At 49.9% G+C, this 27,425-nt stretch overlaps 11 protein-coding genes across 11 annotated transcripts; 5 read left to right on the forward strand and 6 right to left on the reverse strand.

Annotated features, from left to right (window-relative positions):
• Window positions 1-449: 449 nt before the first annotated feature.
• M437DRAFT_45206 (DUF1793-domain-containing protein) lies at window positions 450-3,009 on the reverse strand (the record flags this gene model as incomplete). Its single annotated transcript, XM_041021043.1, has 3 exons — window positions 450-899; window positions 952-1,780; window positions 1,985-3,009. 3 exons carry the CDS (start codon window positions 3,007-3,009, stop codon window positions 450-452), a joined length of 2,304 nt encoding a protein of 767 aa, XP_040881310.1.
• Window positions 3,010-4,342: 1,333 nt separating this feature from the next.
• On the reverse strand, window positions 4,343-6,474 carry M437DRAFT_44917 (uncharacterized protein; the record flags this gene model as incomplete). The annotated part of the gene is made up of 3 exons (XM_041020992.1): window positions 4,343-5,621; window positions 5,672-6,068; window positions 6,120-6,474. The coding sequence occupies 3 exons, from the start codon at window positions 6,472-6,474 to the stop codon at window positions 4,343-4,345; spliced, it is 2,031 nt and encodes a 676-aa protein (XP_040881311.1).
• A 993-nt stretch (window positions 6,475-7,467) lies between these two features.
• M437DRAFT_12132 (RNA-binding domain-containing protein) lies at window positions 7,468-8,464 on the forward strand (the record flags this gene model as incomplete). The annotated part of the gene is made up of 3 exons (XM_041018648.1): window positions 7,468-7,956; window positions 8,026-8,151; window positions 8,207-8,464. Coding segments are annotated over 3 exons (873 nt in total), but the record flags the coding sequence as incomplete, so codon positions are not given.
• A 359-nt stretch (window positions 8,465-8,823) lies between these two features.
• M437DRAFT_64839 (Metallo-dependent phosphatase) lies at window positions 8,824-9,791 on the reverse strand (the record flags this gene model as incomplete). Its single annotated transcript, XM_041024492.1, has 2 exons — window positions 8,824-9,219; window positions 9,252-9,791. 2 exons carry the CDS (start codon window positions 9,789-9,791, stop codon window positions 8,824-8,826), a joined length of 936 nt encoding a protein of 311 aa, XP_040881313.1.
• A 512-nt stretch (window positions 9,792-10,303) lies between these two features.
• Window positions 10,304-12,597, forward strand: M437DRAFT_44598 (DUF590-domain-containing protein; the record flags this gene model as incomplete). Its single annotated transcript, XM_041020931.1, has 3 exons — window positions 10,304-10,391; window positions 10,446-11,335; window positions 11,383-12,597. The coding sequence occupies 3 exons, from the start codon at window positions 10,304-10,306 to the stop codon at window positions 12,595-12,597; spliced, it is 2,193 nt and encodes a 730-aa protein (XP_040881314.1).
• Window positions 12,598-12,913: 316 nt separating this feature from the next.
• On the reverse strand, window positions 12,914-17,388 carry M437DRAFT_44748 (uncharacterized protein; the record flags this gene model as incomplete). Its single annotated transcript, XM_041020962.1, has 5 exons — window positions 12,914-14,502; window positions 14,614-14,874; window positions 14,926-15,615; window positions 15,665-17,230; window positions 17,280-17,388. 5 exons carry the CDS (start codon window positions 17,386-17,388, stop codon window positions 12,914-12,916), a joined length of 4,215 nt encoding a protein of 1,404 aa, XP_040881315.1.
• Window positions 17,389-17,946: 558 nt separating this feature from the next.
• On the forward strand, window positions 17,947-19,258 carry M437DRAFT_44510 (Zn-dependent hydrolase/oxidoreductase; the record flags this gene model as incomplete). Its single annotated transcript, XM_041020913.1, has 3 exons — window positions 17,947-18,131; window positions 18,185-19,077; window positions 19,128-19,258. The coding sequence occupies 3 exons, from the start codon at window positions 17,947-17,949 to the stop codon at window positions 19,256-19,258; spliced, it is 1,209 nt and encodes a 402-aa protein (XP_040881316.1).
• Window positions 19,259-20,200: 942 nt separating this feature from the next.
• On the reverse strand, window positions 20,201-20,835 carry M437DRAFT_74124 (uncharacterized protein; the record flags this gene model as incomplete). Its single annotated transcript, XM_041026178.1, has 2 exons — window positions 20,201-20,547; window positions 20,607-20,835. 2 exons carry the CDS (start codon window positions 20,833-20,835, stop codon window positions 20,201-20,203), a joined length of 576 nt encoding a protein of 191 aa, XP_040881317.1.
• Window positions 20,836-21,594: 759 nt separating this feature from the next.
• On the forward strand, window positions 21,595-22,137 carry M437DRAFT_45338 (uncharacterized protein; the record flags this gene model as incomplete). Its single annotated transcript, XM_041021073.1, has 1 exon — window positions 21,595-22,137. One exon carries the CDS (start codon window positions 21,595-21,597, stop codon window positions 22,135-22,137), a length of 543 nt encoding a protein of 180 aa, XP_040881318.1.
• A 354-nt stretch (window positions 22,138-22,491) lies between these two features.
• On the reverse strand, window positions 22,492-24,207 carry M437DRAFT_45454 (RCC1/BLIP-II protein; the record flags this gene model as incomplete). The annotated part of the gene is made up of 2 exons (XM_041021086.1): window positions 22,492-23,931; window positions 24,130-24,207. Coding segments are annotated over 2 exons (1,518 nt in total), but the record flags the coding sequence as incomplete, so codon positions are not given.
• Window positions 24,208-25,073: 866 nt separating this feature from the next.
• M437DRAFT_44886 (uncharacterized protein) lies at window positions 25,074-26,352 on the forward strand (the record flags this gene model as incomplete). Its single annotated transcript, XM_041020985.1, has 6 exons — window positions 25,074-25,150; window positions 25,202-25,291; window positions 25,396-25,538; window positions 25,588-26,043; window positions 26,104-26,249; window positions 26,305-26,352. The coding sequence occupies 6 exons, from the start codon at window positions 25,074-25,076 to the stop codon at window positions 26,350-26,352; spliced, it is 960 nt and encodes a 319-aa protein (XP_040881320.1).
• Between the last annotated feature and the right edge of the window lie 1,073 nt (window positions 26,353-27,425).

The raw sequence follows: 27,425 nt of genomic DNA on the forward strand, positions 1-27,425 counted from the left end.
TGATGTGAAGCACCCAAAGCATGCTGTGTCATCGAGCAGCTTCGGCTACGCTAGCCAAGTCTGTCGTTGCCGGCTACGCTAGCTGGAAACGCAAATCATGTTGCTGCCACGTTTTTCTGCGGCCCACGTTCTTGACTCTCGCATCCACACATTTTGAATCGCCAGAATTTAATCAGCAGAAGTTTGACAACAAATGGATTTCCAGCAAAAAAAAGTACTTGCAGTCGGCTACAGAGCAAAAGCAATGTGGAGTAGCTGGGAATCGAACCCAGAACCTTCTCCAACTCAGGACTGCTCGAGGAGCAATGCTAAGAAGATGTCATACCACTAGACCACAACCCCAATTGATGGTAGAAATGTGCTTGGAAAATCTCATGATTCTTTGCTCCACCATGATTTCCTTGCTCTTAGACTAGGCTCTCAATGCCTCATACTCTGTTCAGCGAAGCTCATTTGCGCCAAGAATTGGAGCTAGTGTAGTTACTGTAGTAAGTGTGTGACGCTGCTGGTACAGTGGCCGATTTCGTCATTGACAAGGACACACTCGAGCCCGAAATGCTCAAGTAAGCTGCTTGTGTTTCGGACAATGCTTGCGTACTATTCTGTGGGAACCCACCAGGGGCAGTGCCGGTCTGACTGTTTTGACCAGTCTTCAGAAGTGCTAGTAGACTGTAATGGCCACCAACAACAGGTCTCGCTATGAAGGTCGGGCCGCCCACAGGGTAGCCTCCGGTGCCAACAGTGTCAAATAGATCACCAAAGGGCAACCCCGTGCTGGTATTGTTGAGCCAGTACGCTAGCGAATTCACAAACAGTCGGCGAGTCTCAGGGGAGCATGTTGCTGCTGTCCACATCTCCCAATCAGATTTAGTGTAGGTATGTCGACTATCGAGCTGGACCTGCGATCGTTTAGTAAGGTTCTTGCAAGGTGAATGTTATTAGCTGACTTACACCAAAGACTTGAGAGATGGTCGGATACCACTGGCTCTGCATATCATAGAGACTCTGAGGTATGATACCAAGATTCAGAAGCTTGTCAGGATAAGTGTTGTAAAGCAGACCAAAAGATGCACGACTTTGATATGCGAGCATAGTATGGGTACGACTAGGGTCGATCGCAAATTGCTCCCATCGAGTGTAGTAAGCAGAAGCAGTACCCGAGTAGTTGGCCGCCGCTGAGAAGTCACCCACTGCCTCAGAGATGAAGGACATTGCTTTCAGTCCCACAATACCTTTGATGGCCAGATTAGTTTGGTTGGCAAGAGTCCCAGCAAAGTCATCAGTGCTCAACTGTGCCTCTGGAATGAGCGAGTATTGAGTCACGTAACTTGCCCATTGACGGAATTTGGCGTAATTTTGAGAGAGGAAGCTTGCATCGCCAGTGAATTTGTAGTAAGCATAAGCCATCAGAAGCATATTGCCACTTTCCTCGACTGGCATGTACTCGTCGTTACCTTCGACATGGCCAGTGGCATTGGGGAAGTGTGTGCCCAGATCATGCATACTGTAACCGTTTGGGTAGAATCCATTCTCTTGATTATAAAGCAATGGGTTCAAGACCATTTTGAGCATCTGAGGGTTGGCGTAAAGGTAGAAGGGTAAAGCCGGGAAGACAACGTCCACAGTGTTCACGTTGCCATCACTAGAAATCTCCTTCTGGAATAGAAGCGGTTCACCTGGCACGATTGATGATAAGTTGCCGTATTGCAGGTTTGGCGGTACCGTCAGAACGTACGCTCCCATGACCTGACGTGCGCTCAGAGCTACAATAGCGTAATAGCTTTCGGCTTCCGAGACGTCGGGTACAGCAATACCGCTGAAGTTGTTGGGGTCGAGGAAACCATAGCCGTTGCTTGAATCAAAGATGTAGGCTTGACCAAATTGGTTTGTACCGTAGTATTCTTCATCCGAAGCATTGGCATAAGAAGGAGGAGGTGACGGAGTGCTGTTGCTGTAGATTGTTGCTGAAGTGGTCGAGTAGTACGCTTGGACGTCTGCCTTCAGCTGAGCTTCGAAGTCGGCTCCCTTCGCTTGACTAGTTGCGAAGTCGTTGTAATGGAACTCAATAAGGTTAAACAAACTTTCTCCGTAGCACTCAGTCCACCACGGTTGAAGAGGTACAAGCCCATCCGATGTCAGAAATCTGATGACATTCTGTTGCACAGTTCCGATAGTGTACAGTGCACTTCCCGATGTTGCTGAGCCGAAGTCATGTACAAATGCGAAAATTGGCTCCTTGCTTTGAGCACCACGGTAATCAGAGTCCACCACGTCAGTAAGTCCGAAGGTTGTGACGTAGTTGTATCGAAGGTCGAGTGAATAGCCACTCTGGAAGCTGAAGTTTTGAGCTTGACCGGGTCTCGAGGAGTAGGTGAAGTTGCCCCATTGAGGAAAGTCAGCCTGCTCTCCAAATTCATATTGGGTCTTATGAGTGAGCATCCAACTGTAAATAGCAGATGGATGACCTGTTGCATTACCACTTCCATTGACAGCTGAAGTTCCCTCGTACAGGTTCCAAATCACGGCCGTGTTAGTCTCTGGTGAGATCCAACCTGCATTGACATCGCTATACAACTGGACGTCGTGAGCCTGCTGGTCTGTACTGTGGAAGCTGACCTCAAGGTAGCTAAGGGGTACACTGGTCCGGCAAAGGTCTTGTGGTATGACAGGACTGAAAAAGCTTGCGACAAGGTCGACAGGTCCGGCACGAATGGTGAAATTCGAGTACTGAGAATCGAACGAGACGGCGAGTTGAGAAGCAGTTTTGATGTTCTTAAGTGGCGGGAGAGATTGCAAACCAGTACCCAGATACTCGTAAGCAACTTGATCTACGACAATGATACCTTCCCAACCAGCAGCGTTTCCGGGCCAGAACATAGCTCCGTTAGTGTTGAGAGTGCCATTGTTGACAGTAGATGTCCAGATGCTGGTGTAGGGGCTACGGACAGCAAGAGGTATAGCTGGAGGCCGGACAGGCGAGTAAGATGGATCCTTGTGTCTAACAGCCATGAGCAAAAGAACCAACGGAGGCGCTCGACGATGCGAACATCGAGTCACAGCAAGCAGTACCTGTTGGAATCGTAATCTTGGGTGTACGGGTCCTGTGCCCAAGCAATTGAAGCAAGCGATGCCAATAACAGTACTCTGACCATGGCAATGGATGACACAAGCATTGTTGGGATGCTTGAGAGATCAACGAAGGACTACATGAATTTATATGTGCAACGGGTAGCAAGTGCGGAGAAGGAAGGAACGATGGCTGGCTGGGGCTGGTCTTGCTCATTGCATGCTCCGCTAGCAGCACGCAGACTGTTGCCGGCTCGACAGAAGCTTGATGCGGAGAAAGAAGAGGGGGATCATCGATACCGCGAGTCGATCAGACCGGCGCTGTGCAGATGAGGTGCTACGTGAATTTTGCTGTGGTGATTGATGCCATGCAGGATATATGAATACGTGTTACACAGGCACTGGTCTAGGAACAGGGGCGTACTATCGCTTGGGAAAAGCACCAGTAAGATATGTCTGTCCAAATGGTCTGGAGAAGACAACCGCTCGTGGAGAAGGATGCAGGCTAGGGAAAGCGAAAATGTGAGGTTATTCGAAGAGACAGGCAACGGAGTCCGGTGGGGTCAAACTTGCCCCAATCAATCAAAGGCTATATACATCAAGTTTTCGGCAACTTCCATCAATCTCTTCTTTGCTCAGTTGGTTTAGAGCGTCTGACTGTAATTGTTCGATTGTCATCAGAAGGTCCTTTGTTCGACTCAGAGAGAGGAGATTTCTTTTTGTCTTTTTGCTCAGCCATCTTGGTACTAGACTACTGTGAGCGTCTTGTTTTGTTATCACAGTTCACATCAATTAGCACTCATTCTTCTGACGATATTGCATCTTGTGATTCAGCACTATCAGATGATGGCCTTACTTCATCACAAGTTGCAAATGAGTAAAGCATCATACAATGCGAAGGGAGACGAGCTGTGAAGAATCCGATTCTTGACATATATCTACGCTGAATTTCGACAAAAAGCTTGATCAACAATAGAGGAAGTCATTCGTGTGATAACACATGCTCGATGGGACGCTTCCATATGCCAAGTCCAACCAAAGAAACACGCCTCAAGATCTTGATGCATCATACACAACTGGCCTGTTTCCGCCTTCAACTATTGCGCCTCATGTAAGTCTCAGATGCCCATGTCCGCTGTTGTCGTTATGACAATTAATCATTATTCGTATGTAATGCGAAAAAGGTGAGATTTGACCGCATCCACTTTCTCGATAGGCGTAGTATGCTAACGTGGCCTCCCCAATACCCCTCCACAATGTATCGAGAAGTCCCAACTTATGACGCTTTCTGACCATCTTGGTGTGCAGAAGAATTGGTCCCAAACAGAGGCATTGGCGTGCCAAATGCGCCCATCTGTGGCCTTCTGTAGTTGATGTTCTCATAAAGCTCTGGCTTACGATCTTCTGGCTTTCCATTCTGCGCATGCAACGCGCTCGTGACGAAAGCCTGCTGAGGAGCGGAGTGTTCGACAGGGAGTCCTAAAGGCAAGCCATTTGGTGCCGCGCTTGTATGTGATGGTGCACCATGGCGATCTACCTCGGCTGGATCACTGGGTGTCTCGATAGTCGAAGCACTAGACAAGCCCGAGAAGTCTCGTCTGTCCCCACGGTTGCTCAGTGGGTTGCCCAGCGCAGAGCGTACTTTGAGCTGATCAGTTGGTGAGACGTCACCAGGTGGACCTTGTGCAAAACGTTCTCCAGTCTGGGGTACCGCACTTGAAGGAGGGTCGCTAGGTATGCCAATGGTGTCGTTTGAGCCAAGACCATTTTGTGGGTAATCGGCGCGCTTAGCGGGGTTAGGTAGGGGGGTGGTGAATGGAGAAGCAGTGCGCTGGCCAGGTGCGGAGCTTTGACGTATCAGATTCGATTGAAGATGCATACCGTAGGTGCCGAATGGACCAGGAGTTCGTGATTGGTGATGCAAAGGATGCTGAGGATTGGCCCATGGAGTCTGTTCTATGAATCTTTCCTCGGCAGTACGTACAGATGCAGGAGCCGAATGCATATGCACAGAATTCTGGTAAGCGGGGCCTTGCTGTTGAGGCAATGTTTGCCTACGTGGGATGTGCATGGCCTTGAAGTCATCGTCGAGCTCGTTCGTCCGTGCGCCTTGAATATCTGGTGCAGCAGGGAAACCTCGGTATTTGGCCATACCAGACAAGATTGATACCTCGCGATTGTACTTCTCCTGGTTGCGCACTTGGTCGGAGCGCTTTGTAGGAAACTTGTACGAGTACTGATCTTGTTGATCGGCCTGGAATTGGCGACGTTCTTTTTGGATGTCGTACCATTGCTTTCCTAGCTGCTCCAATAGTGAATCGCGCAGCTCTCTTGCTTCCTGGAAATATTGGGTATGCAGTTGGGCACGCTCAGCAAGCACCTGGGTTCGAAGAGTGCCGAGCTTATAACGATGTAGCGTAATCTCTTGTTGGATCTTGGTGTCGCGTCGAGCCGTAATGCATTGCAGCATAGCAAGAAAATCGGGATGAGTTGCATTCGGCAGACTGAGTTGCTCCAATTCGGCTTCTGCTGAAGCCAAACGTTCATTGTGCATTCTGGCACGTCGTTAGTTTCAATGCGCCTGACAAAAAGACGTGAGACTTACTTGGCGCGGAATGTTTGGAACTGCTCGACGATGGCTGTGAAAGCTTCAGTGGCGCGCTTTCTCGTCTCGTCGTCGCCATCATTTGTCTCGTCAGCCTCATCATCTTCGAGCTCTTGTCCGACGGTTTCAGCGGCTGGAGAAGTGTCGCGTAAAGGTTTTGTTTTTTGTTTGGCTCTTTTCAGACGAGCAGCCTTCATTGGTGAGATGTAAGGATTCTCGTCAGCTTCGTCAGTAGGCTCTGGTGTCTCTTGTCGACTCTCGGGGAGTTGTTCGACATGATTGCTGTGACTGAGAGCAAGGGCTTCCTCAGAGTCAGAGTGCTCAGAGAGAGGGCTGTCGGCGTCGCTAATCGGACTCGGTCTTTTACGCTTTCTGCCTGCGATGGCTGTAGGAGAGGCTGAGAATGAAAGATCAGCACTGAGATCCTGAACAGAGACAGTAGTAGTACCTAGGCGAGCTTGTGAAGGTGAGGGCGACTGTGGTTGAGGTTCTGGCGATGAGGCAGGTTCAGAGCGAACTTCGGCCTGATTCAATTTTGTCGGAGAGGGAATCCATGACTTTACAGGAGACCGTTCAAGGCGTTCGGTTTCTGCTTCTGAATCACGGTCGTTGTTGTCTCTCTGGTCTTGGTCGTCGAATTCGGCGTCATAGTCGCTCAGACTGCTCGAACCGTCACTTTGGTCGACATGATCAACTTGATCGGGTTGTTCGGTCGGTTGGAGTTCTAGCGGTATGGGATCGATGGTGGAAGGAATAGCGGTCCTCGAAGTGGTACTGAGAGGAGAAACAGAGGGAGTATCCATCCTGCATGAGCGCCGTCGCGGGCAGCGGAAGCCTTGGTGAGTGATCGAATAAGCAGAGCAATGGTGGTTAAAGGGCGTGGACGAGCAAGTGCACGTGGGAGAGCACCAGGGTGAGGGGGCGGACGCGGGGGCCAAAGAAAAGATCAAGCAATGGAAGGAGCAATGGACGGAGAGTTGCGACTCGTGAAGGTGACGAGCGAGGGAAGCCACGACCGGGCAAGCCTAGTCGCGCCTTCCTTATCGATAAGCTCTAAAACAGACCCCCGGCAATAGCAAACTTTCAACCGAGTCGTCGTTCCTTGTGAAGAAAAACTGACGGCTTGACTTACATATTATTCACACATACCACAACAATGGCGCATTCAAAAGATAAGAAGGACAAGTCGCAGAAGAAAGACAAGGTCGACAAGAAGGAGCAAAAATCTGAAAAGACACAAAAAACCTCTGCTCTTGCAGCCGCTGAAAAATTGGACCCTACCATTTCCAGCCTGTTCGCCAACTCTGTATGTGTCGCAAAGAGACCGCATTGACAGAGTCGCAAACCACTAACTATTTTAGTTTGGTGCTGCTAAACCCATTCACACTGAGTTCCCAACTCAACCTGTCAGAAGCTCAAAGAAGACAGAGTCAGAAGACGAGGAAGAGGGAGCCGACAACGATGAAGAGCTCTCAGAACTTGACGATGACGAGCTAGATGCCGTCGACGCAGACGATGACGACGAAGTCGAGGCCGAAGTGGAAGACGACAGCGATATTGAAGTGCCGGACGTCAAGGAAGCCGAAGCTGCTGCTCAAGCCGCCCTCGAAAGCAACAACCGCAAGAGAAAGAGAAAGGACAAGCAGCCCGAAGTGGAAGATGTATACATGGACAAACTCGATCGTGAAGAGAAGAAGGCTATCGCAAAAGCAAAAGAGGATCGCACCTCTAAGCGCCAAAAGACCGAGAAGGTTACCAAGGACTCTGACGACAGCGCCAGCGAGGAAGAGGATTCTGATGCCGCAGAGGGCGCCGATGCCATGGAAATGTCACCACCCCCATTGCACGAAACTCTGGAGCCCGACAACGACTCAGACTTGGTGAAAGCACAACGTACAGTTTTCTTGGGCAACGTGTCCGCCGAAGCAATCACATCAAAGTCAGCAAAGAAGACATTGATGCGCCATCTCGAGTCGTTCTTTGAAGACATCGCCGACCCTGAGAAGGGACAGCCTGCACACAGTGTAGAGTCGCTCCGTTTCCGTTCAACTGCTTACTCCAGCGCCATCCCCAAGAAGGCCGCTTTTGCAAAGAAAGAGATTATGGTCGAGACAACAAAGTCCACGAACGCATACGCTGTCTACTCATCAAACGCCCTGGCTCGTGAAGCTGCTCGTCGTCTGAACGGAACAGTCGTCCTGGATCGCCATCTTCGTGTCGATGAGGTCGCCCATCCCGCAAAGACCGAGCCTAGACGATGTGTCTTTGTTGGTAACCTTGGTTTCGTTGATGATGAAAGCAACATTGACAAGGCCAACGCTGAAGAGGGCAAGGGTACACGCAAGGGCAACAAGACTCCCAGTGATGTCGAGGAAGGTCTTTGGCGTACATTCTCTACCTGCGGTAAGGTCGAGAGTGTCCGCGTGCCCCGTGATCCCCAGACCAGAGTAGGAAAGGGATTCGCATACGTTCAATTCACTGTAAGCGGATTTCACGAGATAACATTTCTGATGCAAATCACTGACAACACAACAGGAAGAAAACGCTGTTGAGGCTGCTCTTCTCCTGAATGAGAAGAAGTTCCCTCCCATGCTCCCTCGCAAGCTCCGTGTCACCCGCGCAAAGACGATCAAGCGTAACGTCAAGCCCGGCAGCAACGCCGTCAAGGCACCCGGTGCCACCAACAAAGGCATCTACAACCCCAAGGCTGATCCTGTGATGCAATCCAACATGGGTCGTGCAGGAAAACTGCTCGGCCGTGCTGCAGCCGCCCAAGTTCAAAAGGGCAAGCCGATAGGAGGAGCGCCTCAGGGATTCAAAACACCTGAGAGCTTCATCTTTGAGGGTCACAGAGCTAAGGCTGGATCTGGCAAGAGTGGACTTAAGCTTGGTGGATCGGGAAAGAAGAAGGGCAAGCCGAGAACCAGGAGCAGTAACAGAGCTGCTGCTTGGAAGGCTGGTGGTGGCAAGAAGAAGGATTAGAGTGTTTTGCAAATTTGTTTTCACTCCTGGAAATATTATACCCTTTCAAACTGTTCATCGATATCCCTCTCACTCCTCTAGATGAATGACAACAGTGTTTTTTCCCTTACGCTTGTGACACTCGGTAGAATAGATGATGAAGCTGATAATGTTCATGATTATTACTTTGATTAAATCTCGACCACCTGCGGCATGTTCTTCAGCTGGCCAGTATTGATATACATGACACTAGCATTAACCATCCTCGTAGCCCTTCCCTCACCACCCCAAACCCGGTCCCAAACAACATTCGACACACCATGCCAAACGACCTTTACCACATCCATCCACAGCCACAAATCCACCATACCCCTGACCAGCCCATCCGGTCTGCTACACCCATCCTCAAAAGCCTTCTGTGCATCATCCCAATACACTACTTCCTTGCCTCGTCCACCATGCACATGCCCAAACACATTCAACCGTGGCTTAACCCGCCGAACTTCAGCCAGCAAATGCTCACACCCCAGACCATACAGATCCATATGGTGTTTTGGCGGTGTATGCGTTACCAGCACATCAACACCCTTCGGCACAGTCTCAAACCAAGCATCCTGACCTCTAGGATACTGAAACGCAAACTCCTCACCTCCACAAGCGGGATCTGGGGCGCACCATAAATCTCCAACTTCCGGTTTCGATGGTTTGGGAATGTGAGAGTTGTGCTTGAATGCTGGAGATAGTGTAAGTTTCCCCAATTCAGATTTGCGTTGGCGATGTCTTCTGCTGGTAAGGTTTTGCGTGATCGAGGGTCGAGGTAAGTGTCATGATTCCCTGCTATCACGACTTTATGGGTGTGAGGAAGAGAGTTTAGCCAGTCTAGTTGTGCTTGAAGTTCTTTGGGTGTGCCGGCTTGAGTGAGGTCGCCAGCGTGAATCAAGAGATCGCCATCAGGAACCACAGCGGGGATCTGGCAATGTGTATCCGAGAGACAGACGACCTTTATGGGCAGCAAATTCTGTGGTAGTGAGGGCGATGAGCGGAAGAGAGAGATTAAGCGGTGCAGAGTCCTGAGCAGGAACTTTGGTGGGGAGAGCAGGAAGAGGTAGAGCAGAGATGGCGGCTCGAATGGCGAGGGAGGCGCAAATGGAGACAGCATGTTTGGCATCTGCTATCGAGTCATGCCAAAAAGAAGTGTTTGTGTATCCGAAGCAGACTTGATGTTTGTTGGTTAGATGGGTGAAGTCGTTGTCGATGGTGGGACAGGATGCATGTGAAGGTGTCGGTAGTGAAGCCTCAATCTTTAAGTTGGCCGAGATGAACTGTGTCAGTCTATGGCGAGAATCACATATGACAGATTAACTGAACTGGATGGACATCTGAAATTACCTGTTCAGCAAAGGCATGTCAGCTCAATACAATAAGCCTATACCAAAGATGTGTTATGACCTTGGGTGGGGGTCTGACTGGCCAAGGGCTTGAATAGTGGACAATGCTGCATGTGAAACGCTGTCGAGATGACGTAGGGACCACGCAGCTCGCGACCAAGTTTCCAGCCCTGAGCTCTCAAGTCATTATACCAGCCTTGTCCAGCTTATCATTGTCCTCGATCTAACACCTGAGAAGTCATTCCACTACATTGGTGACAAGATGGCAAGCTCACCGACGTCGATGAATCCTATTTTCAAGGACAATGAAAAGGGCGTCAAGACAAACATGGAGGTGGACTATGTCATTGTCTTCCGCTTCACGACTACCAGTACGTCTTGAACCTACTATTACATACATTGACGTGACTGACCGTCTTGGGTAGCCAAAGCTGAAGCAGGAAAGAAGTTTGCTCTCCTTGTAGAAAGACTTGCAAAGATCGGATTGGCTACTGAAGTCCGCAATGGAGACAATCACTCGCTCTTGATCTTCGTCAAGGTCGCCAGCGAAGACCACGTCAATGCAGAAGTTTACCGCTCTAGAGTCAAGGACTGGATCCACGGCGTCAGATCGGCAGCACCACAAAAGGAGACTCGCCAAGCTCTCGAAGAGGAGCCCCTTCACGAAGCCGAGCGCTATCGCATTATTTATCGCATGATCACAAACTCCGAAGAAGAGGGCGGTGCTGGCATCACCCCCAAAGATGGGGAGTGGAAGAATGTAGAGTCCATCTTTGCCCTGCATGACCATGCCTACAACAAAGAGTGGATCAAGAGATGGACCAAGAAATACCTCCTGGAGCCCGAAGACCTCGATGAGATCAGAAACAGACTGGGAGAGAAGATTGCCTTCTACTTCGCTTTCACCCAATCTTACTTCACCTTCCTCGTCTTCCCTGCTGCCTTCGGAGCCACCGCCTGGCTTCTCCTGGGCAAGTTCTCACCTATCTACGCTATCGTCAGCACCTTGTGGTGCATCATCTTTGTCGAGTACTGGAAGCACCAGGAGGTCGATCTCGGTGTAAGATGGGGTGTCCGTGGTGTATCCAACATTCAGACCAAGCGTAGACACTTTGAGCACGAGCAGGAGGGCACAGATCCCGTCACTGGTGAGAAGATGCAGATCTTCCCCGTCACCAAGCGTCTGCAACGCCAGCTTCTTCAAATTCCTTTCGCCATTGCTGCAGCCACTGTTCTTGGAAGCTTGATCGCTACTTGTTTCGGCATTGAAATCTTCCTCTCTGAGGTTTACAGCGGACCTCTCAAGTCTTTGCTCGTAAGTCTTTGTTTATGATAGCTCACGTGCTCTGCTAACTACTCCAGGTCTTCCTTCCTACCATCATCCTGACCACCGTTATGCCCGTCTTGAACGGCATTCTCACCACTTTTGCTGAACGTTTGACCAAGTATGAGAACTACGAGACTGACGATGCCTACGACTATGCCATGACTCAGAAGATCTTCGTCCTGAACTTCATCACCTCATACCTGCCTGTCTTCTTGACTGCTTTCGTCTACGTTCCATTCGGCAGCGTCGTGGTACCTTTCCTCGATGTCTTCAGCTTGACTGCTAGACCGTTCGCCGAGAACGAGAAGCAGCTGCAGACACCTACTCCCGGCTCATTCGTCATCAACCCTGACCGCCTACGCAAGCAGATCATCTACTTCACCGTCACTGCTCAGATCGTCAACCTCGGTATGGAGGTTATCGTACCTTACCTCAAACGTCAAGGCTTCACCAAGTACAAGGAGATGCAAAGTGAGCGTGCCGCAAAGAATGGCCGCCCTACTACCACTCCTGCCGAGAGCGACAACCCCGATGAGGCTGCCTTCCTGGCCCGCGTTCGTCGTGAAGCCGAACTTGATGTCTACAATGTCACCTCTGACCTTCGCGAGATGGTTGTCCAATTTGGCTACCTGGCACTCTTCAGCACCGTCTGGCCTTTGACCGCTGTCTCTTTCCTCGCCAACAACTGGCTCGAGCTCCGTGCCGACGCCGTGAAGATCTGTATCGAGATGCAACGTCCAACCCCTGAACGCGCCGACACCATTGGTCCCTGGTTGGATTCTCTGTCCTTCCTGTCTTGGCTCGGCAGCATCACCACCGCCGCTCTTGTCTACCTGTTCAGCAATGATGGCCTAGGTCCCGACGGCACACCCAAGGACATCCGCGGCTGGGCTCTCCTCCTCACCATCTTCTTTGCCGAACACAGCTACCTCCTCATTCGCTGGGCCGTCCACGTCGGTATCTCCAAGATCGACTCTCCAGGCCGTCAAAAGGAACGTCGTGACCGATACATGGTTCGCCAACGCTACTTTTCCGAATCCCTGGCCCAGAACTTGCCTCCCGTCGGCAAGTTTGGCGAAAAGATTACTAGAGAGAGTCTTGAGGAGGAGGCTAGACAGAGCAGTCTTAAGAGCTCGAGGATTGAGGATCGTTTCTGGGCTAGACAGAGGAATTGGCATGAGACTGCACAGGTCGGTGCGGGATTGATTGACAGAGCTGCGCCGCCGCCCGAGGTTAAGAAGATGCAGTAGTTGTGTCTTATCCTTTGCTGTCGAGAAGTGTTGAAGTGTGGATGAGGAGAGTTGACTGTGGATGAAACAGAGAAGAAGGTTACGAGTCTTGATGTCCTTTATTTGTATCCACATTACGTAGCCTATACGAATAAGCATGATCCTATGATTGATGTACCCCGTGTGGCCAGTTCACTCAAGCATGACAAGGACTTAGCAACAGGATCGGTCGTTCTATCAGGACAGCCACTGTCGATTATTTTTTTGACAATAGTGTAATACTTGTACGCAAGTGATAAGAAAATCATTAAGATATCCAAGAGAGAAGATAAAAACACTACTCCCACCACCTCTCATCCAACCCCTCCAAAAAGTCCAACTTGACACCAAAAAAGCTCTTCCACACATCAACCTCTAACCTCCACGGCCTCGTCGTAAGCGCAAAATACGCAATCGTCGAGTAATTCCTACACATGCCTAGATTCTTGCCCACCACAAGAAGTTTATCACCCTTGAGGAATATCTTTCCCTCGACCACTTTTTCGTACTCGGCTAGGCGCAGATGCAGCGCGTGGTGGACACTCCATTCGGCAAAGGGCATGTCCTTGGGCACGAACTTCCACTCCCAGGTGCGTCCGATGTCGTCGGCGAAGGAGGTGCCGTCGCGGTTGTCGTAGCCGAGCATCAAAGGCCAGAAGTGGGGTGCTGACCAGATGCGGAGGAAGGAAAAGTAAGCATCTGGGTTTTTGGCTGCGTAGTCGCGTGCAGACTCCAAAAGAGGTTTTATCTTTTGTGGGTCTTGCATTGGTTGGCGTGGTTTCATCTCTTGGGCGTCTTCGCGGAAGTCGAAGTAGAGGTCTGGGTGTTTTGGGCGCGTGGGTTCGGAGAGCACGACCGCGCAGCCTGAGTATTCAGGTTTGTAGCGTGGGGCGAGCAAACCGTGGCGATAGAGATGCGCGATCGTGGGTCTGGTGATGTATTTCCAGTCTTGAGGGTACTTGTCGGAAGCCCAGAGGAAGGCTCCTTCGTCCGATTTCATTACTTCGTGGCGGACTTGGTCCCATTCTTCCCATTGATCAGCACTTCGATTGCGGTTGGAATGTGAAGAGCGAACATCAGGGATCATCTTTGCGCGGGCTTCTTGGTCAAAGAGTGTAGAGTTGCTCCAATCACGACCTTCTTCAGAGGCAAAGAAGGGATTGTTGCTTTCGAAGAAGCATGTTATCATGGCATTGGCGAATGTCATATCGCGCTTGACTCTGCGGTGCACATCTGGCCCGACTTCAAGAAGCATCATGAGCATGAATTGACGCTCGAGCATACCTGGTGCCCAAGGGCCTTTAGTCCCCTTGGCGAAGAAATCGACATATGCTTTCATGATCTTCTGCGTCTCGGCATATTTCTCTTGAGCACCAGGTTCGAGGTCGGCCTTATGCCAGGCTTCTTTGAAACTGCTAGCTCTGGTTCTGTCGATGAAGAGCTCCCATTGTTCTTTCATGTCTTCCATTTCTCCTGCCGATGTCAGGGCGTTAGGAGGCAATCTCGGTGCACGATACCCAACAGCCTTGTTTTCGCGAAGATTCGAGAGTGAAGGATCTTCCCAAAGCTCCAAAGCCATGACCATATCTTGCCATCTAGGCTCCTTCTCGTTATGGTCATCAACCCAGCGGCCTCGAATAGTGACGCCAGCTGCTTCCGAGAGTTCTTCGATGACACCTTCAGCATATTCTTCGTCAGATTCCCAATCGCTGCCATCGTCCTCTCCTTCGGAGACTTCTTGATATTCAGTATCGCTAAGCTCTTCATCGGTATCGAGGTCGTTGATCCAGCGATTGAGGTCTAGACCGTGGTGTTCAAAGTTGTGCATCTTGCCGGTTTGACTTGCAAGCACACCTTCATCACCGCCATTGGACTCGGTATCAGCATCTGCCAACATCAGTTCGTGGCCTGAATTTGCCGGTGTAAGGTCTGCAGCCTTTTTCGCGACTGCAATGATCTTGCTAGCAGTTTCAGGAATCTCCTCGTTGGTCCATAGACTGCGATCCCATGGGAAGAGAACTTGGTCTTCCAACATGTCTTCTTGTTTGTACAGTAAGTGAGGGGGTGCCTCTTCTCTATGACTTCCATCGATGTCTCGTGAGAAGTATCTCATCCTGGTACTATCGCTGTGAATCCAGTCCCAGATGCTCTTTCCCTTACCAACCTCGTCTGGACGAAGGTCTCTTGCACGGGAAAGATGCTCGTCACGGGTCAGTGTACGCAAGACATGTTCGGCAGGCTTGTAAAAGTCTTTTGGATCTATTGCAGCATCAGCATATGAATCAGTACGCGAAATTGAAAAGAACTTACCTCTAAATCGCAGAGCTCTGATAAGCAGTTCTTGGATAGAGTTGTACAGAGAAGAGTAGTGTTCACCACTCTCAATGTCCCAGACCACAATATCGTAGTAGTCCTTGAAGCCAAGATGCCATTTGCGGGAGCGGTCAATTGTGTCCCAGAACTCATCATCGATCTCCTTGACGGTCTTCCATTCAGCTCGACTTGCTCGTCCAACTCCGGACTTGGTTCTGATGAGCCATTTGTGTTCTTCGGGTGGCTCGACAATGACATTACCAGTTCGACCATCGCGAACCATGATTGCCATCTTATAAGACTCCATGACGGCGTACTGAATCCAACGTCTGGTGACTGGATCGTTACGCTTCATGTGAGCACATACAAAGTTTCGAGTCTCGACAGCATGATGCGTGCGACGCTGTCCATGGGCACGAGATCCTGTTTGATGGTGCGATGTCATATGATGCGCTTGATCCATCTGGTAGTAAGGAATAAAGCCGACTTGAAGCAGTTGCTCGTGCGTGATACTCCTGATCCATGATGCCCACTGAGCGGCAGGGAAGTAATGATTGCAGGTAAGAATGTTAAGCTCAAAGAATTCATCCCAACTTCGAGCCAAGCTCACTGCCTGGAACAAGGAACAGTCTTTGGCGATGACCGAAAACTGCAGCCATCCACCTCTAGACATAGCCTTTTCGCTAGCTGTAAAATATTAGAAGCACTCTTGATGTGTGATATTCCAAACACTTACGATAATTGTAGATGAATCTGCCACAAACCTTGACACGAATCTTCTTGATACGATATTGTTGCTGATCATCCACATCACCAAAGTCAACAAAGGTTGTAGAATCCATGCCGTCAGGCATAGTTCTCTCCCGCTTCTCCTTGAGCTCTCTCTCACGCTTGGTCTTCACATTTTTGACGGGGTACATCGGTCTTGACGTGAACTTTGTGCGCCCAGCAGGTGCCTCGGCGCTTGTAGCAGGCGTGGTATCCTCGTCTTCTGGCTCTTCGTCTTCACGACCAAGATCAGCACACGCGTCACGTAGTTGTTGCAACCCAGGCTGTTCCATCTTCAGACATAGATCTCTCAAGTCTGCGTTAGTCACCGATGGATCAGCTAAGAATTCCTCAACGTTCTCAGCTCGCAAGGCTGCTGGCAGCAGGCTGGCATAACCAAGCAACAATCGACAAAACAACAACTGCTTGATATCAGGGATTTGCTGCATCAGAGTGTCGACCTCATCATCAGCAAGAGGGAAGGTCTTGTCCGTAAGGAATTGCGTGTTCGCAGGATCTTCAGGATCAAAGGTCTGGAGCACACCGTTCATAGTCTGGCCTTCACGCAGGCGGGTACGAACTTCTTCCGGTGTTTCGATGTGAACTTCACCAGGCTTACTAAACTCCAAAGCCTTTCTGATGGCCAAAGGCAGAGCCGATCTTTCTTCCTGAGCCTTGGCCTTTTGGCGTGCTTTCTTTTTGGCACTTTTAGACTTGTTCGTCTCCACAAGTGCCTGAGGAGTAGTCGAGTCCTTAGCGGGAGACTGCATACCAGCAGCCTCAGGGGTTTCGTTCTCTTTCTTGGGGGTTGGAGCAGCTGCGGCAGCAGGCTTCGGGGTTGTTGGCTCATCTGTTGACGCGGTGATGGGCTCTGCAAGCCACAAGAATCGTCGAATGAGGTCGATATAGCTGCCACGTTCATCTTCGACAACGTCTTCGATGGGGTCCCATTCTTCGCCGCCTTCTCCTTCGGCAGTGAGTTCGGCCTCGAACTTGTTACGTTCCTCCCAGACCTTCTCGAGGTATTCTGCCTGCCTCTTTTCGTTCTCTTTCTGTCTCAACTTTTCCATACGAGCAGACACATCCTTCCAGTGACGTCTGAACAAGGCGGCTTCTTGCTTAATCTTCTTCTTCTCGGCATCACGCTCCTTCTCCTCATCGTCCTCAAGATTACGAACCCAGCCGAACCACTGTTGCTGTTTGTATAGAACTTCGGCAGTTCTTCTTTCGAGTCTCTCAAGAGCACGACCAGTATTGTGCTTCTCGCTAATAAGATGATCCAGGTAGTGTTGGTGACCATAGTCGAGCTCAAGAGCGTAGAAGCGAGAGTGGTGGAGTCTACGAGCACGGATACAGCGATCGAGTAAGCCATGCTGCTTAAAGAGATAGGCATGCAAAGTCTTGAGGGATTCTTCGTCATCTATGTCGTCGAAGGTAATCTTATGGAGCGGAGAGTCGGCAAGGTAGGAAGGAGGATCTCTCTGCAAGGCATCTAACTGAGCACCTCTGCGCTTGTAACCCTTGTACAAACCTACTCGTGTCAACACACGTCTTGAGCTCTACGGAAGACTGCTCATGCTTACTGTAGACCTGTCTCGCGTGGAAGGAGCAGAACAGACCATTGACGTTGGTAGCTTCTTCGCTGCATCGCCGTTCGTCTGACACGTACAGCGCCTGACACTGAGGCGCCATAGCGACAGAAGCCCCGCTCAGCGACAGCGATGACGCGACTCTAGGCGGCGCTTATGTGCGACACTATATAATGTCTACCAAGTGGGATGTCGAAGACGATGGACGGCGGCTAGACACGAAGGTAACGCGCCTCCGCTTTTTCACATGAGAAGCGCCCGCATGAGCTTGCTCTTGCTGACCATCTCTTAATTTGAGAAGGTTCGATTGTCTCGTCAACCAGTGAATCCCGATCGGACCGCTTGTTCATTTGATCGCGAGCTGAGATCCTCCGACCCCGACATCCGCTTGTCTTACAATCTTAAGTAGTGTTGACCATGAATGCATAGGTAATTGAGCTGCCTAAAGCCACTCTCCGGAGTTAAGGTTCGCAGTTTTCTTTGCTCCGGAGCTGAACGGATCACATTCCTACACCATAGCCTTTATTGGTGATTGTTTAGTATATATCGGGCAGGTCACCTGCTGCTTGGTGTGATGCTCTCCACACAGCGGTTGCGCAATCCCTCAATTGCTGTCAAGATTGTCAAGCACCAGCAGAGCTTGTTTCATAGCAGCGCCAGAATGTCTTCGTCAACAACTTCGTCGGCTTTGTACGCAACAGTCTCATCGTCTTCACGAGCCACTGGTGCTGTGCCCAAAGACACTGCCAAACTGCGCCATCACAACAAAAACGGAAAGGGCTTTATCAATCCCTGGGAGTCATACGTTGATCGCACAGCCCCACAGATCCTCTCCGCATTGATTTGGTATGCAGTCTATCTTGTCGTTTAAAGGCACCTCACTGATCACTATCATCCAGGCGAAAACTCAAAGGCAAATCTAAGACTCCCGACACGACACCACCCACCGTCACTGTACAGAAACCAGAGTTCCTGCCCACACGCGAGACCAAAACATTACGAGCGACATGGCTGGGGCACGCCTGTTACTACGTCGAGTTCCCTAGTGGCCTTAGAGTCCTCTTCGATCCCGTTTTCGAGCCGCGATGCAGTCCCTTCAGCTTCATGGGTCCGAAACGATACACGCCATGTCCCGTTGATGTCGCCGACATTCCCATCATTGATGCAGTCGTCATCTCCCACAGTCACTACGACCATTTATCTTACCCTACCGTCATGAAGATCAAAGAGAAGCATCCCAATGTTCATTTCTGGGCCCCATTGGGAAACAAAGAGTGGTTCACTAAATGTGGCATTGATAACATGACCGAGCTGGATTGGTGGGAGTCGCGAGACTTTACTCTGTCAGCAAAGAAGCAAGATGCAGAAGCCACACACACCGAGACTGGCTCTACCGTGAACGCAGGAGGTGCTGAAGACATCAAAGCTGTCATTGGCTGCTTGCCCTGCCAGCACACAAGTGCTCGTACACCCTTCGACAAATCACACACACTATGGGGCTCGTGGAGTGTCGAGAGCGGCGGCAAGAAGATCTGGTTTGGAGGAGATACTGGCTATCGCTCAGTCCCTGACCTCCCCGAAGAAGAGAACGACTATGACGAGAAGTACACTTACCCGACATGTCCTGCATTCAAGGAGATTGGAGAGCTTAGAGGTCCTTTCGACCTGGGCTTGATCCCCATTGGGGCATACGATCCTCGCTTCATCATGTCTCCCATGCACGCCAATCCTTTTGACAGCGTCAACATCTTCATTGATACCCAATGCAAAAAAGCGCTCGGCATTCACTGGGGTAAGAGCTGATGCTGAAATGCTGTGGGAAAGCTTACTGACATATCACAGGCACATGGGTACTTACTGAAGAGGACGTTCTCGAGCCTCCGAGACTCCTCAAGCAGGCTATGGCATGGAAAGACTTGCCTGAGACTGGCGTCTTTGATACTTGCGATATTGGCGAGAGCCGCGAGTATTGATACACACTATCGTCTGCATCTCATGATGAAACCCCTTGTCTTCGTCTGTTGTATACATACATATTGGATTATAGACTGACCGCTGGGTTCGTTAGACCCTCTCACAATTCTGACCAGGCTCCTAGTGAAAACAGTTCAACATCTGCATGCCAAAAGTCAAGTTCAAACTTGTCGAAGGTATCGAAGACTCCAAGTCTCACCTTGTCGTCGGTCGTGTTCATCTTGATAGGTTGAGCACTGATCACCTGGAAAGCTTATTGGCCACGAAACTCCCTCATGCGACCTCTCTCCCACAACCATCTACTCTTTTCCAGTTACCTTTATATACGACCTTTTCCCTGTCCCCTCCACCAAGCCAAGAAAGCCGTGGTGGTGCAGGGGTAGCACACCTGATCCAGTAACCTAAGCTCCTAATTCGCCCACCTAAATCCCTAATACTCTCTCTCACGGATCGGGAGGTCGCAGGTTCGATTCCTGCCTACGGTGCTTGTTTTGTTCTCTTTGCATATTCAGATTGCGTGATGTAGGTGAACACAGGATTCTTTCTTTTTGTCGCATGGCCGTTATATTCTTTTTTTTTTTTTGTTTCATCGTCTTCTATCTGCTTCTCACGCTCTTGATTCTTTCTCGCGCCTCTTCGTTCTCAACTAGCTTTGTGTCTTGAAAGATCTTCACGCACATCATTCACAACAGAAGGACGACCAAGGCAACGCACGAAACTTCGAAAGAATATATTTCTCTTTGCAGTATCTTCTTCTGGACCGTCGTTCAACCTTCTCGACAAGATCAACGAAAAATGACATAGGAGAAGTTATTCGAACGAAAAGACTATATCAAGGCTGTATACCTCGAATTACACATTAAAAAAAGAAATAACCCCATTCCACCACGACCACCACCGCCACCACAATTTAATTCTTACGGAGAAAAAGTAAAGGATGCTTACAGACCAGCGAAAAACATACCCAAAGCACCAATCCCCATAACCATAGACCCAAGACCGAAAGTCTGAGCAGCATCGCCGGTGCTAGGTGTTACTGTGGGTGCTGAAGGAGCAGTGTAATCGCCAGTTGTGGCGGTATAGTTGATCATTGCACTGCCGGTGCCCATTGAAGGTGCAGTGGTCACAGGGCTAGCTGCATCAGTAGTAATACCAGCAGTTGCCGCAAGCGAAGAGACAGAAGAAGCAGCTGCGGCGGCAGAAGTTGCAGCCTCAGAGGCTGAGGAGGCGGCAGCAGCTGCTGGTGCGGCGGCTTGAGGACAGATCTGGGATGTCACTGCCAGAGCCTCTGTTTTTTGTGTCAGTTTCTGGATTCTTTGTCTTCAGGGGCGTGGGTGAGGGGCTTACTGGCTAGATCGGCTGCACTGCACTGTGCCTTGACAGCTGCCTCAAGGTTGGTCATGAGCGTCTGGTTGCTGCAGATACAAGTCGTGTCTGTGACCTGACAGCCCGAGGCAGAGATTCCAGAGACCAGAGGACCAGTTGCGCAAGAAGGGATTTCGGCGATGATGTCGGCGCTAATCTGGGCATGTGCTACAGCCACAAGGCCAGCAAAGAACAAAGTTGATGAACGCATGATTGTGCTATCTCGCCTTCGATTTTGTGAAAAGGGAGTGTCTTTGATTGAACTGATGAGCAGGAAAGGAGTGATATTAAGAAAGCTAAGTTGCACCTTGCTCTTGCCTTCCCTTTTCTATGTCTTTCTTTTTGCCTTGCTTCTATTGTTGCCTTCGTCGCAACCCAGGTTTTTGGTACGAACCTGCATACCTTGAACACTTTGTTTGTTTTCGTCCATTGCTAATCCTAGCTCTCTTTCTCGAAATGTCCTTTTGGCTCCATGTTATTGCTGAAACACAAGGAATGTAAACCCTTCTCACAACCTACGTAACCATTTCAAAGTTGCTACTGCAACCGGGTAAACACAAAGGAATGCAAATCGACAGCCACCATAGTCTGGCGCAACCACAATCCCCACAACTTACAAACGTCAGTGGTGATGGTTATGGCCCCACGTCCTTTGTCTTTGGCCGTTTTCGTTCAAAGAAACGGTGTCTCGGCAACGAAACAAACTCGGTCCGCAAACATGGTCGACCATCTCTTTTATGGCAGAATGGTTAATAGTATCAAAGGTCGTATTATAATGCCTTGGTGTTATTGGATCTAGATGGTTCGCGATGACGCTGTTGGTGATAAAGGTGCTTGTTGGATGATGGAAAGGCAGCATACATAACACAAGGAAGATACAGTTCGAGAATTTTGAAGCATCACCTTGATTGTCTTTTACTACTTTCTTCTCTAAAATTGCGCCATCCTACCAGGCAAAGAATATATAACAATGGTTTCATTTCACTACACACGCAAAGACAAGGAGTCCCATCTTCCACATTCTCACGCCTTTGGCTTGATAAAACATACACGTCGACACTCGCACCCAACAGCATCGCGACAATCTTCACACACCTCGTTGCACACTCAACCCGAAACTGCAGACCTAGACACCTACACCTCAAACATGCGCACCTGGACTCTAAACCTCTTCCACACCGCCTTCCCTACAGTCCCCCACCGCCTCTCCAGACACCAATACTCCTATACAACATTCTCGCATACACCTACGATTGTATCGCCTCTATATCCTAAAGATTCTTTATTGTACAGCAGCATCACACCGCGAAGTGTTGAGGCTGATCAAGAAGAGCTGTTGGGAGATATAGACACTACACCCTGTAATACGCCCAAGACCAGGGGACTGAGAAGGAGGAGTACGGTTGTTGCGGCAAAGGGAGGGAGAGTGAAAGAGGAGATCGCTGATGAGGGAGAGGGGCAGGCGAGGTTAAGGCCTGTGGAGTTGACGAGGAGTTTGAGTTGTGCTGGTTGATATACTTTGCCCTGACCAGGCCCTGCAAAGTTGCATTTATGTTGGAGTTATTTTGTGGTTTAATGGCGTTTTTGTCAGGATGATCTTTTGAGCGACTCAAGGAAGTTAAGTCGTTGTACATGTTTGAGACGTACCTTGAAAGTTCATTACATTCTACGTAAGACAGCAGAGTCGCGCATCCTTGGTGGTAGCAAAACGATATCAATTCATCATGACAATGCTTGTTTAATGCGTGTCCGGCCTTTGTGCTTTTTGGGAAGAGCTAGTTCCAACCCATCGCGTCGCCCGAGTAAAAGAAAAATATCGACAAGGCCTCATCATTATCCACGCTCATCTCTTATCTTTGGCATTCCTCTAAGCACTGCCGTTGGTCGCGGGTTGTGCAGGAGCAGTCAGGATGCTGAATTGACCACCACCTGCTGCAAAGTTGAGCATCTTGCCACGGGTTGCGGTATTGTCGATCTTGGTAGCAACCATGACATCCTCATCGGTACCCTGACCGGTTTGGTAGTTTGAAGAGAAGCCCCACGAGTAGGCATGGCCCTCCTCGGTGATAGCGAAAGATTGGTCTGATGCGGCAGTGGCGAAAACGACCTTGCCTTGGATGCCCTTGACAACAGTGGGGTTCTTAAGGATACGAGGGTTGCCACGCTCGTCCTTGATCAGATCGTCTGCGGGCAGGTCTGCAGTAGGGATACCACATTGGCCACCGTCAAGACGACCCCAGACCAGACACTCACCAGCGCCGGTCACGGCAATACTGTGGTGACCACCGCCCTTGATACAGCTGACTTGCCTGCCAGAAAGAGTCTCGACGATCTCGGGCTTGAGGATAACGGCATCATCCTCACCAGCGTTTTCGGGCACACCGGTCTCACCGAAGTTGTTGAGACCCCACGCCCATACGCGATCCTTGTTGTCGATGGCAAAGCTGTGATAATCACCACACTGAATGTATTTGATAGCCTTCTTGGGAAGACCGAACTCTCTGGGCACAAGACCTTGTGTCTTTGTGCGCTCAACAACGCGGCGACCGAGCTGGTTTTGTTGACCTGAGCCCCAGGCAAAAACGGCACCAGCTGCATCTAGTGCGAGGACGTGGTTGGCACCACAGCTGATGTGCTTGATCTTCTTGAGGCCGGGAATGAGCATAGGAGTGCGCTGGACGAGAACGTCTGCGGTGAAGCCGAAGATACCCTCGTTGCTTCTGAAGGTGCCCCAGCCCCAGACCTGGCCGTCGTCGGTAAGAGCGAAGGATGTCGAGTCACCAGCAGCGACTTGGACAAAGACAGTATCCTCGGGGAAGACGTCAGATGAGATGGCGGTGGGTGTGCTCTCCTTGGGGTTCATGCCCGAGTCACCGTCTTCGTTGTCAGAGTCGGAATCTTCCTCGTCCTCGACGTCACGGAGACCACCCTCCCAGGTTGTATCTCTTCCAAGAGCACCCTGGTCATTGACACCCCAGGTGAGGATCTTGTTGTCGTGAGTCAATGCCATGGCGTGCATACCTCCAGCGACGATTTGTACAACGCCGACGGTATCAGCAGCCAAGTTGGCATTCAGACGCGGGCGCTTGACATCGATGGCCTTCTTGGACGTACCAAGACCCAATTCACCAGATGAACCTTCTCCGCAAACAAAGACATCCAGGCGCTGAGTGGGAGCCTCGTTGATGACGGGTCCCTTAGGTGCGACCTTTGCCTTTTTCGCGACGGCCGGCTCAGGAGTAGCAGTGGCCTTGCGCTTTCTGGACGCCACGGTTGCTTTTGGTGCAGCGGGAGCTTCTTCAGACTTCTTGGGGCGGCCGGGCTTCCTCTTGGGGGCTTCTGCCATTGTTTTAGCCTGTCGTTCGATCGAGACTTGTCGTACGTGGTGCAACGCACCCTCTTCTGACTTTGCAGCCTTTGTGTCGGCTGCCTTCGGTCTGCCGCGTCCTCTGGTTGTCGTTGTGGCGGGTTTGTCGTCGGCCTCAGTCTCGTTCTTAGCAGTGACCTTTGCCTTTGTGTTGGCAGCTGCGCGTGCTGAAGTCTTCTTGGTAGGCGCGTCGGCTTCGACGTCCTTGGTCTTCTTGATGTATTTCACACCAGCCACTAGATATGGTCAGCAAAACGCGTCTTTTGTATGGATGCGCGGAGGAATGGATTTGGTGGATATGAGGAATGATTGCTGCGTTTCTTGGGACAGGGACTCACTTTTTCCACAATTTTAGATGTATGTCTTGTTCTGAAGTAGTTTGCGACCGTGGTTGAAGGATTGGTCGGATGATAAGATTGGTAGAATGGTTGTATTGGAAATCGAGGGAAAAACTTGGGTGGTGAAGCGCGTCGGCCAAAGTCGTCAGTTCTTGAAGTCGAGAGCATGCAGGCCAAGCTTGCTTCGGCCGCCAACTCCCGACTGTCTTTCGCAGCTTCCTATTTTTGCTACTTCCTCGTATCACTTTCGTTCTTTCTTTTCATGACAATCACAAGAGGCTCTGTTCACTAATATTCGAATGATATACGGTACTATTTGACTTGTCGAGTCACAGCTGCTCTTATTGAATTCGCCGCCATTTCACTACTCGAACACATTCAAAAATTATGCAGCTGCAAGCTCGTGTATTATTGCGTCAATCAAAACGTCACTGCAGCACGATCGTGCACTTTTGCGTTCACAAAGAAAAGCGTCGGATCGCTCACATCCGCCTATCAGTCTGCATGGCCATCCTTCGCCTTCAAACATCGCCTGACGTTTGATCGATTCAGCTTCATCTGGTGATACTGACACTGCGGTGCCCGCTATGCGATCCATGTTCGTCAATGTGAGCAAACATTGCTTTCCCCGCATTGTCGTCGGTCCCTCGGTTGCCGATCCTTCTATATCAACTACAGGTAGGTCTTGTTCAGTAGGTATCTAAACATCTTCCTCTATTCCTACACAAACCTGAATCGCCCGATATGTCTGTGAAGTCTATACCTGCCTTTGACGAATTGCCTGTTGACAAGAAAGGACCATTCCTGAATGCTTGGGGATTGTGAGCATTATCATCTTGCTGCTTCTGAATTGACTATGCTAAGCAATGCAGATATGGAAATGATGATGAGCTGGGCTTCCTAAATCGTTTAAGTGATGATTTGGTGAAAGAAGCCGCCAAAGAGATTCAGTCCGGTACAAGGTGATTTTACCTCTGCGTTGCGAACAGTCTTATCGATCACCACATTTCGCTCACCAGAACACCACATCGTGAGACATCCTTCGCATATTCCTGACTGTAGACAGGATCTCTCTGAATTGGCCACTGGATGCTCAGGGTGACATCCCCTTCTTCGGCCGTCAGGTTTTTCATAAACACGTTTATCAGAAGCCGCCTCGCGTCGTGAACGACGATGTTTGGACTTTCAACACACAGAGTAGTAGTCAATGTATGGTACCTCGTCCTTATGGCATCATTTCAGATACTTATGCATGCAGGGGACGGCCTTCGGCACTTTGCGTATCAAAAAGAAGCAAAGTTTTACAATGGCGTAACACTTGATGACATTCACAGTGAGAATTCAACCACCAATGGTATTGGAGCTTGGAGCGAAAAAGGCATTATCGGTCGTGGTGTTCTTCTTGACTACGAAGCTTGGCGAGAAGAACATAATCACCCCCAAAAGGATGCATTTAAACCTGGCGTCATCACCTTGTCCGAGTTGAAAGCAGTTGCCGAGTGGGAAGGCGTAGAGATCAAGTTTGGCGACATCCTTATCATTCGTTCTGGGTACATGGCCCAGCATCAAAAACGTTCTCGGAGCGATCTCGAAGCTCTCAGCAAAATCATGCCGCCCACATTCCTAGGCGTGGAACAGAGTACGGAAATATTGAACTGGATCTGGGACAACTTTTCCGCGGTCGCTGGGGATCAGCCATCCTTCGAATGCTGGCGTATGTGCTCTAGGCTCTTCTTTTGCTATTCCACTTGTCCTTGACTTACATGTCTTGCAGCATCGTCCCAGCCATATATGCTTCACGAAGTACTTCTGGCTGGTTGGGGCTGTCCGATTGGCGAGCTCTTCGACCTCGAAGCTTTGTCTGTTCAGTGCAAGAAAAACGCTCGCTACAGCTTCTTTGTCGCCAGCGAACCTTGTAATGTTTGTATATCACATCTCATTCAGAGTGATAAACCACTAACAGTGCTACACAAAGGTTCCCGGAGGTGTGGCTAGTCCACCGAACATCATTGCGATTCAATAGCCCTGTCAACCACCGTACTCCGGATACAGCTCAGAGCAATCAATAGACTATAAAAAGGCACAATTGTTCGAGGAAGCAGAGGAGTGTCCCCAGAGAGTCGACAACTTATTGCCTCTCAGTGGATACCAGCTTGTTTCCTATTACTATTATGCATTTCTATAGCTATATGCGTTGCATACTCTACAGGGGGAGTCAAGTCTTGAAGGCAAACACACAATATCAAACATTCACATCGAGGACATTCACTCCAAGAGCGCACGTGCCAGCATATTCGACTATATGTAATTGTCCACAATGCTACATTGTGACCAACAACCTCGGCGACGAGGACTTTACCACTCTTGACTCGCCAATCCGAGTTCTCCTCCACCTCTAGCCCCGTCGTCGACATGACATCCGTTCAGTCTTTCTGAGGTTACCCTACGACCCACATTCAAAATCCGGGTCGATGTCGAGACTGCTCTCCTCGACATGCTCGGCCTTGCGTTGCTACTTGATGCAGACACGGACAGACTGCACAATTCATTCTTCCGCGCCTCCAACCATCACTTCACCTCCATCATTATGGAAAGAGTGAGTCTCTACACAAGACCTTTGGATTTGGTCAGACAAATCTCCAGCCCACCACCATACCAAAATTAGTGTGCTCCTTGTTTTTATGTGAGATCTCCTAGATCATCGTTCTTGATATGATGAACTGTTGAAAGTCGGTATGCTTTTTGAAACGAGCACGCGATTCAGAAACAAATATATCTCAGATTTACCCTGTTGCTGCTCAAGCATGAACTATGGGTGCCTCATCATTGACTCCTCCCTCGGTAATTGTACTCCTGCAATCATGCCTATAAAAATGCACAAAAACCTTCCGAGATTAGAGAAAAGTCCACAGAGAGATATGATTTGTTATATCTTCCATGGACGTTCTCAAGAATCTGAAAACTATTGTGCATTTTTACAGCACATTCATCGCTTAGGTATCAGTCAGGAATGGTACATCTTTTGCAGATGATATGAATATTATGACCAGGGTTTTACCCTCAACATTCATCATGGAAGTCTTGATGACGTAGCCC

The sequence above is a fragment of the Aureobasidium melanogenum genome, assembly GCF_000721775.1.
Source record: "Aureobasidium melanogenum CBS 110374 unplaced genomic scaffold scaffold_6, whole genome shotgun sequence".
Lineage (NCBI taxonomy): Eukaryota > Fungi > Ascomycota > Dothideomycetes > Dothideales > Saccotheciaceae > Aureobasidium > Aureobasidium melanogenum.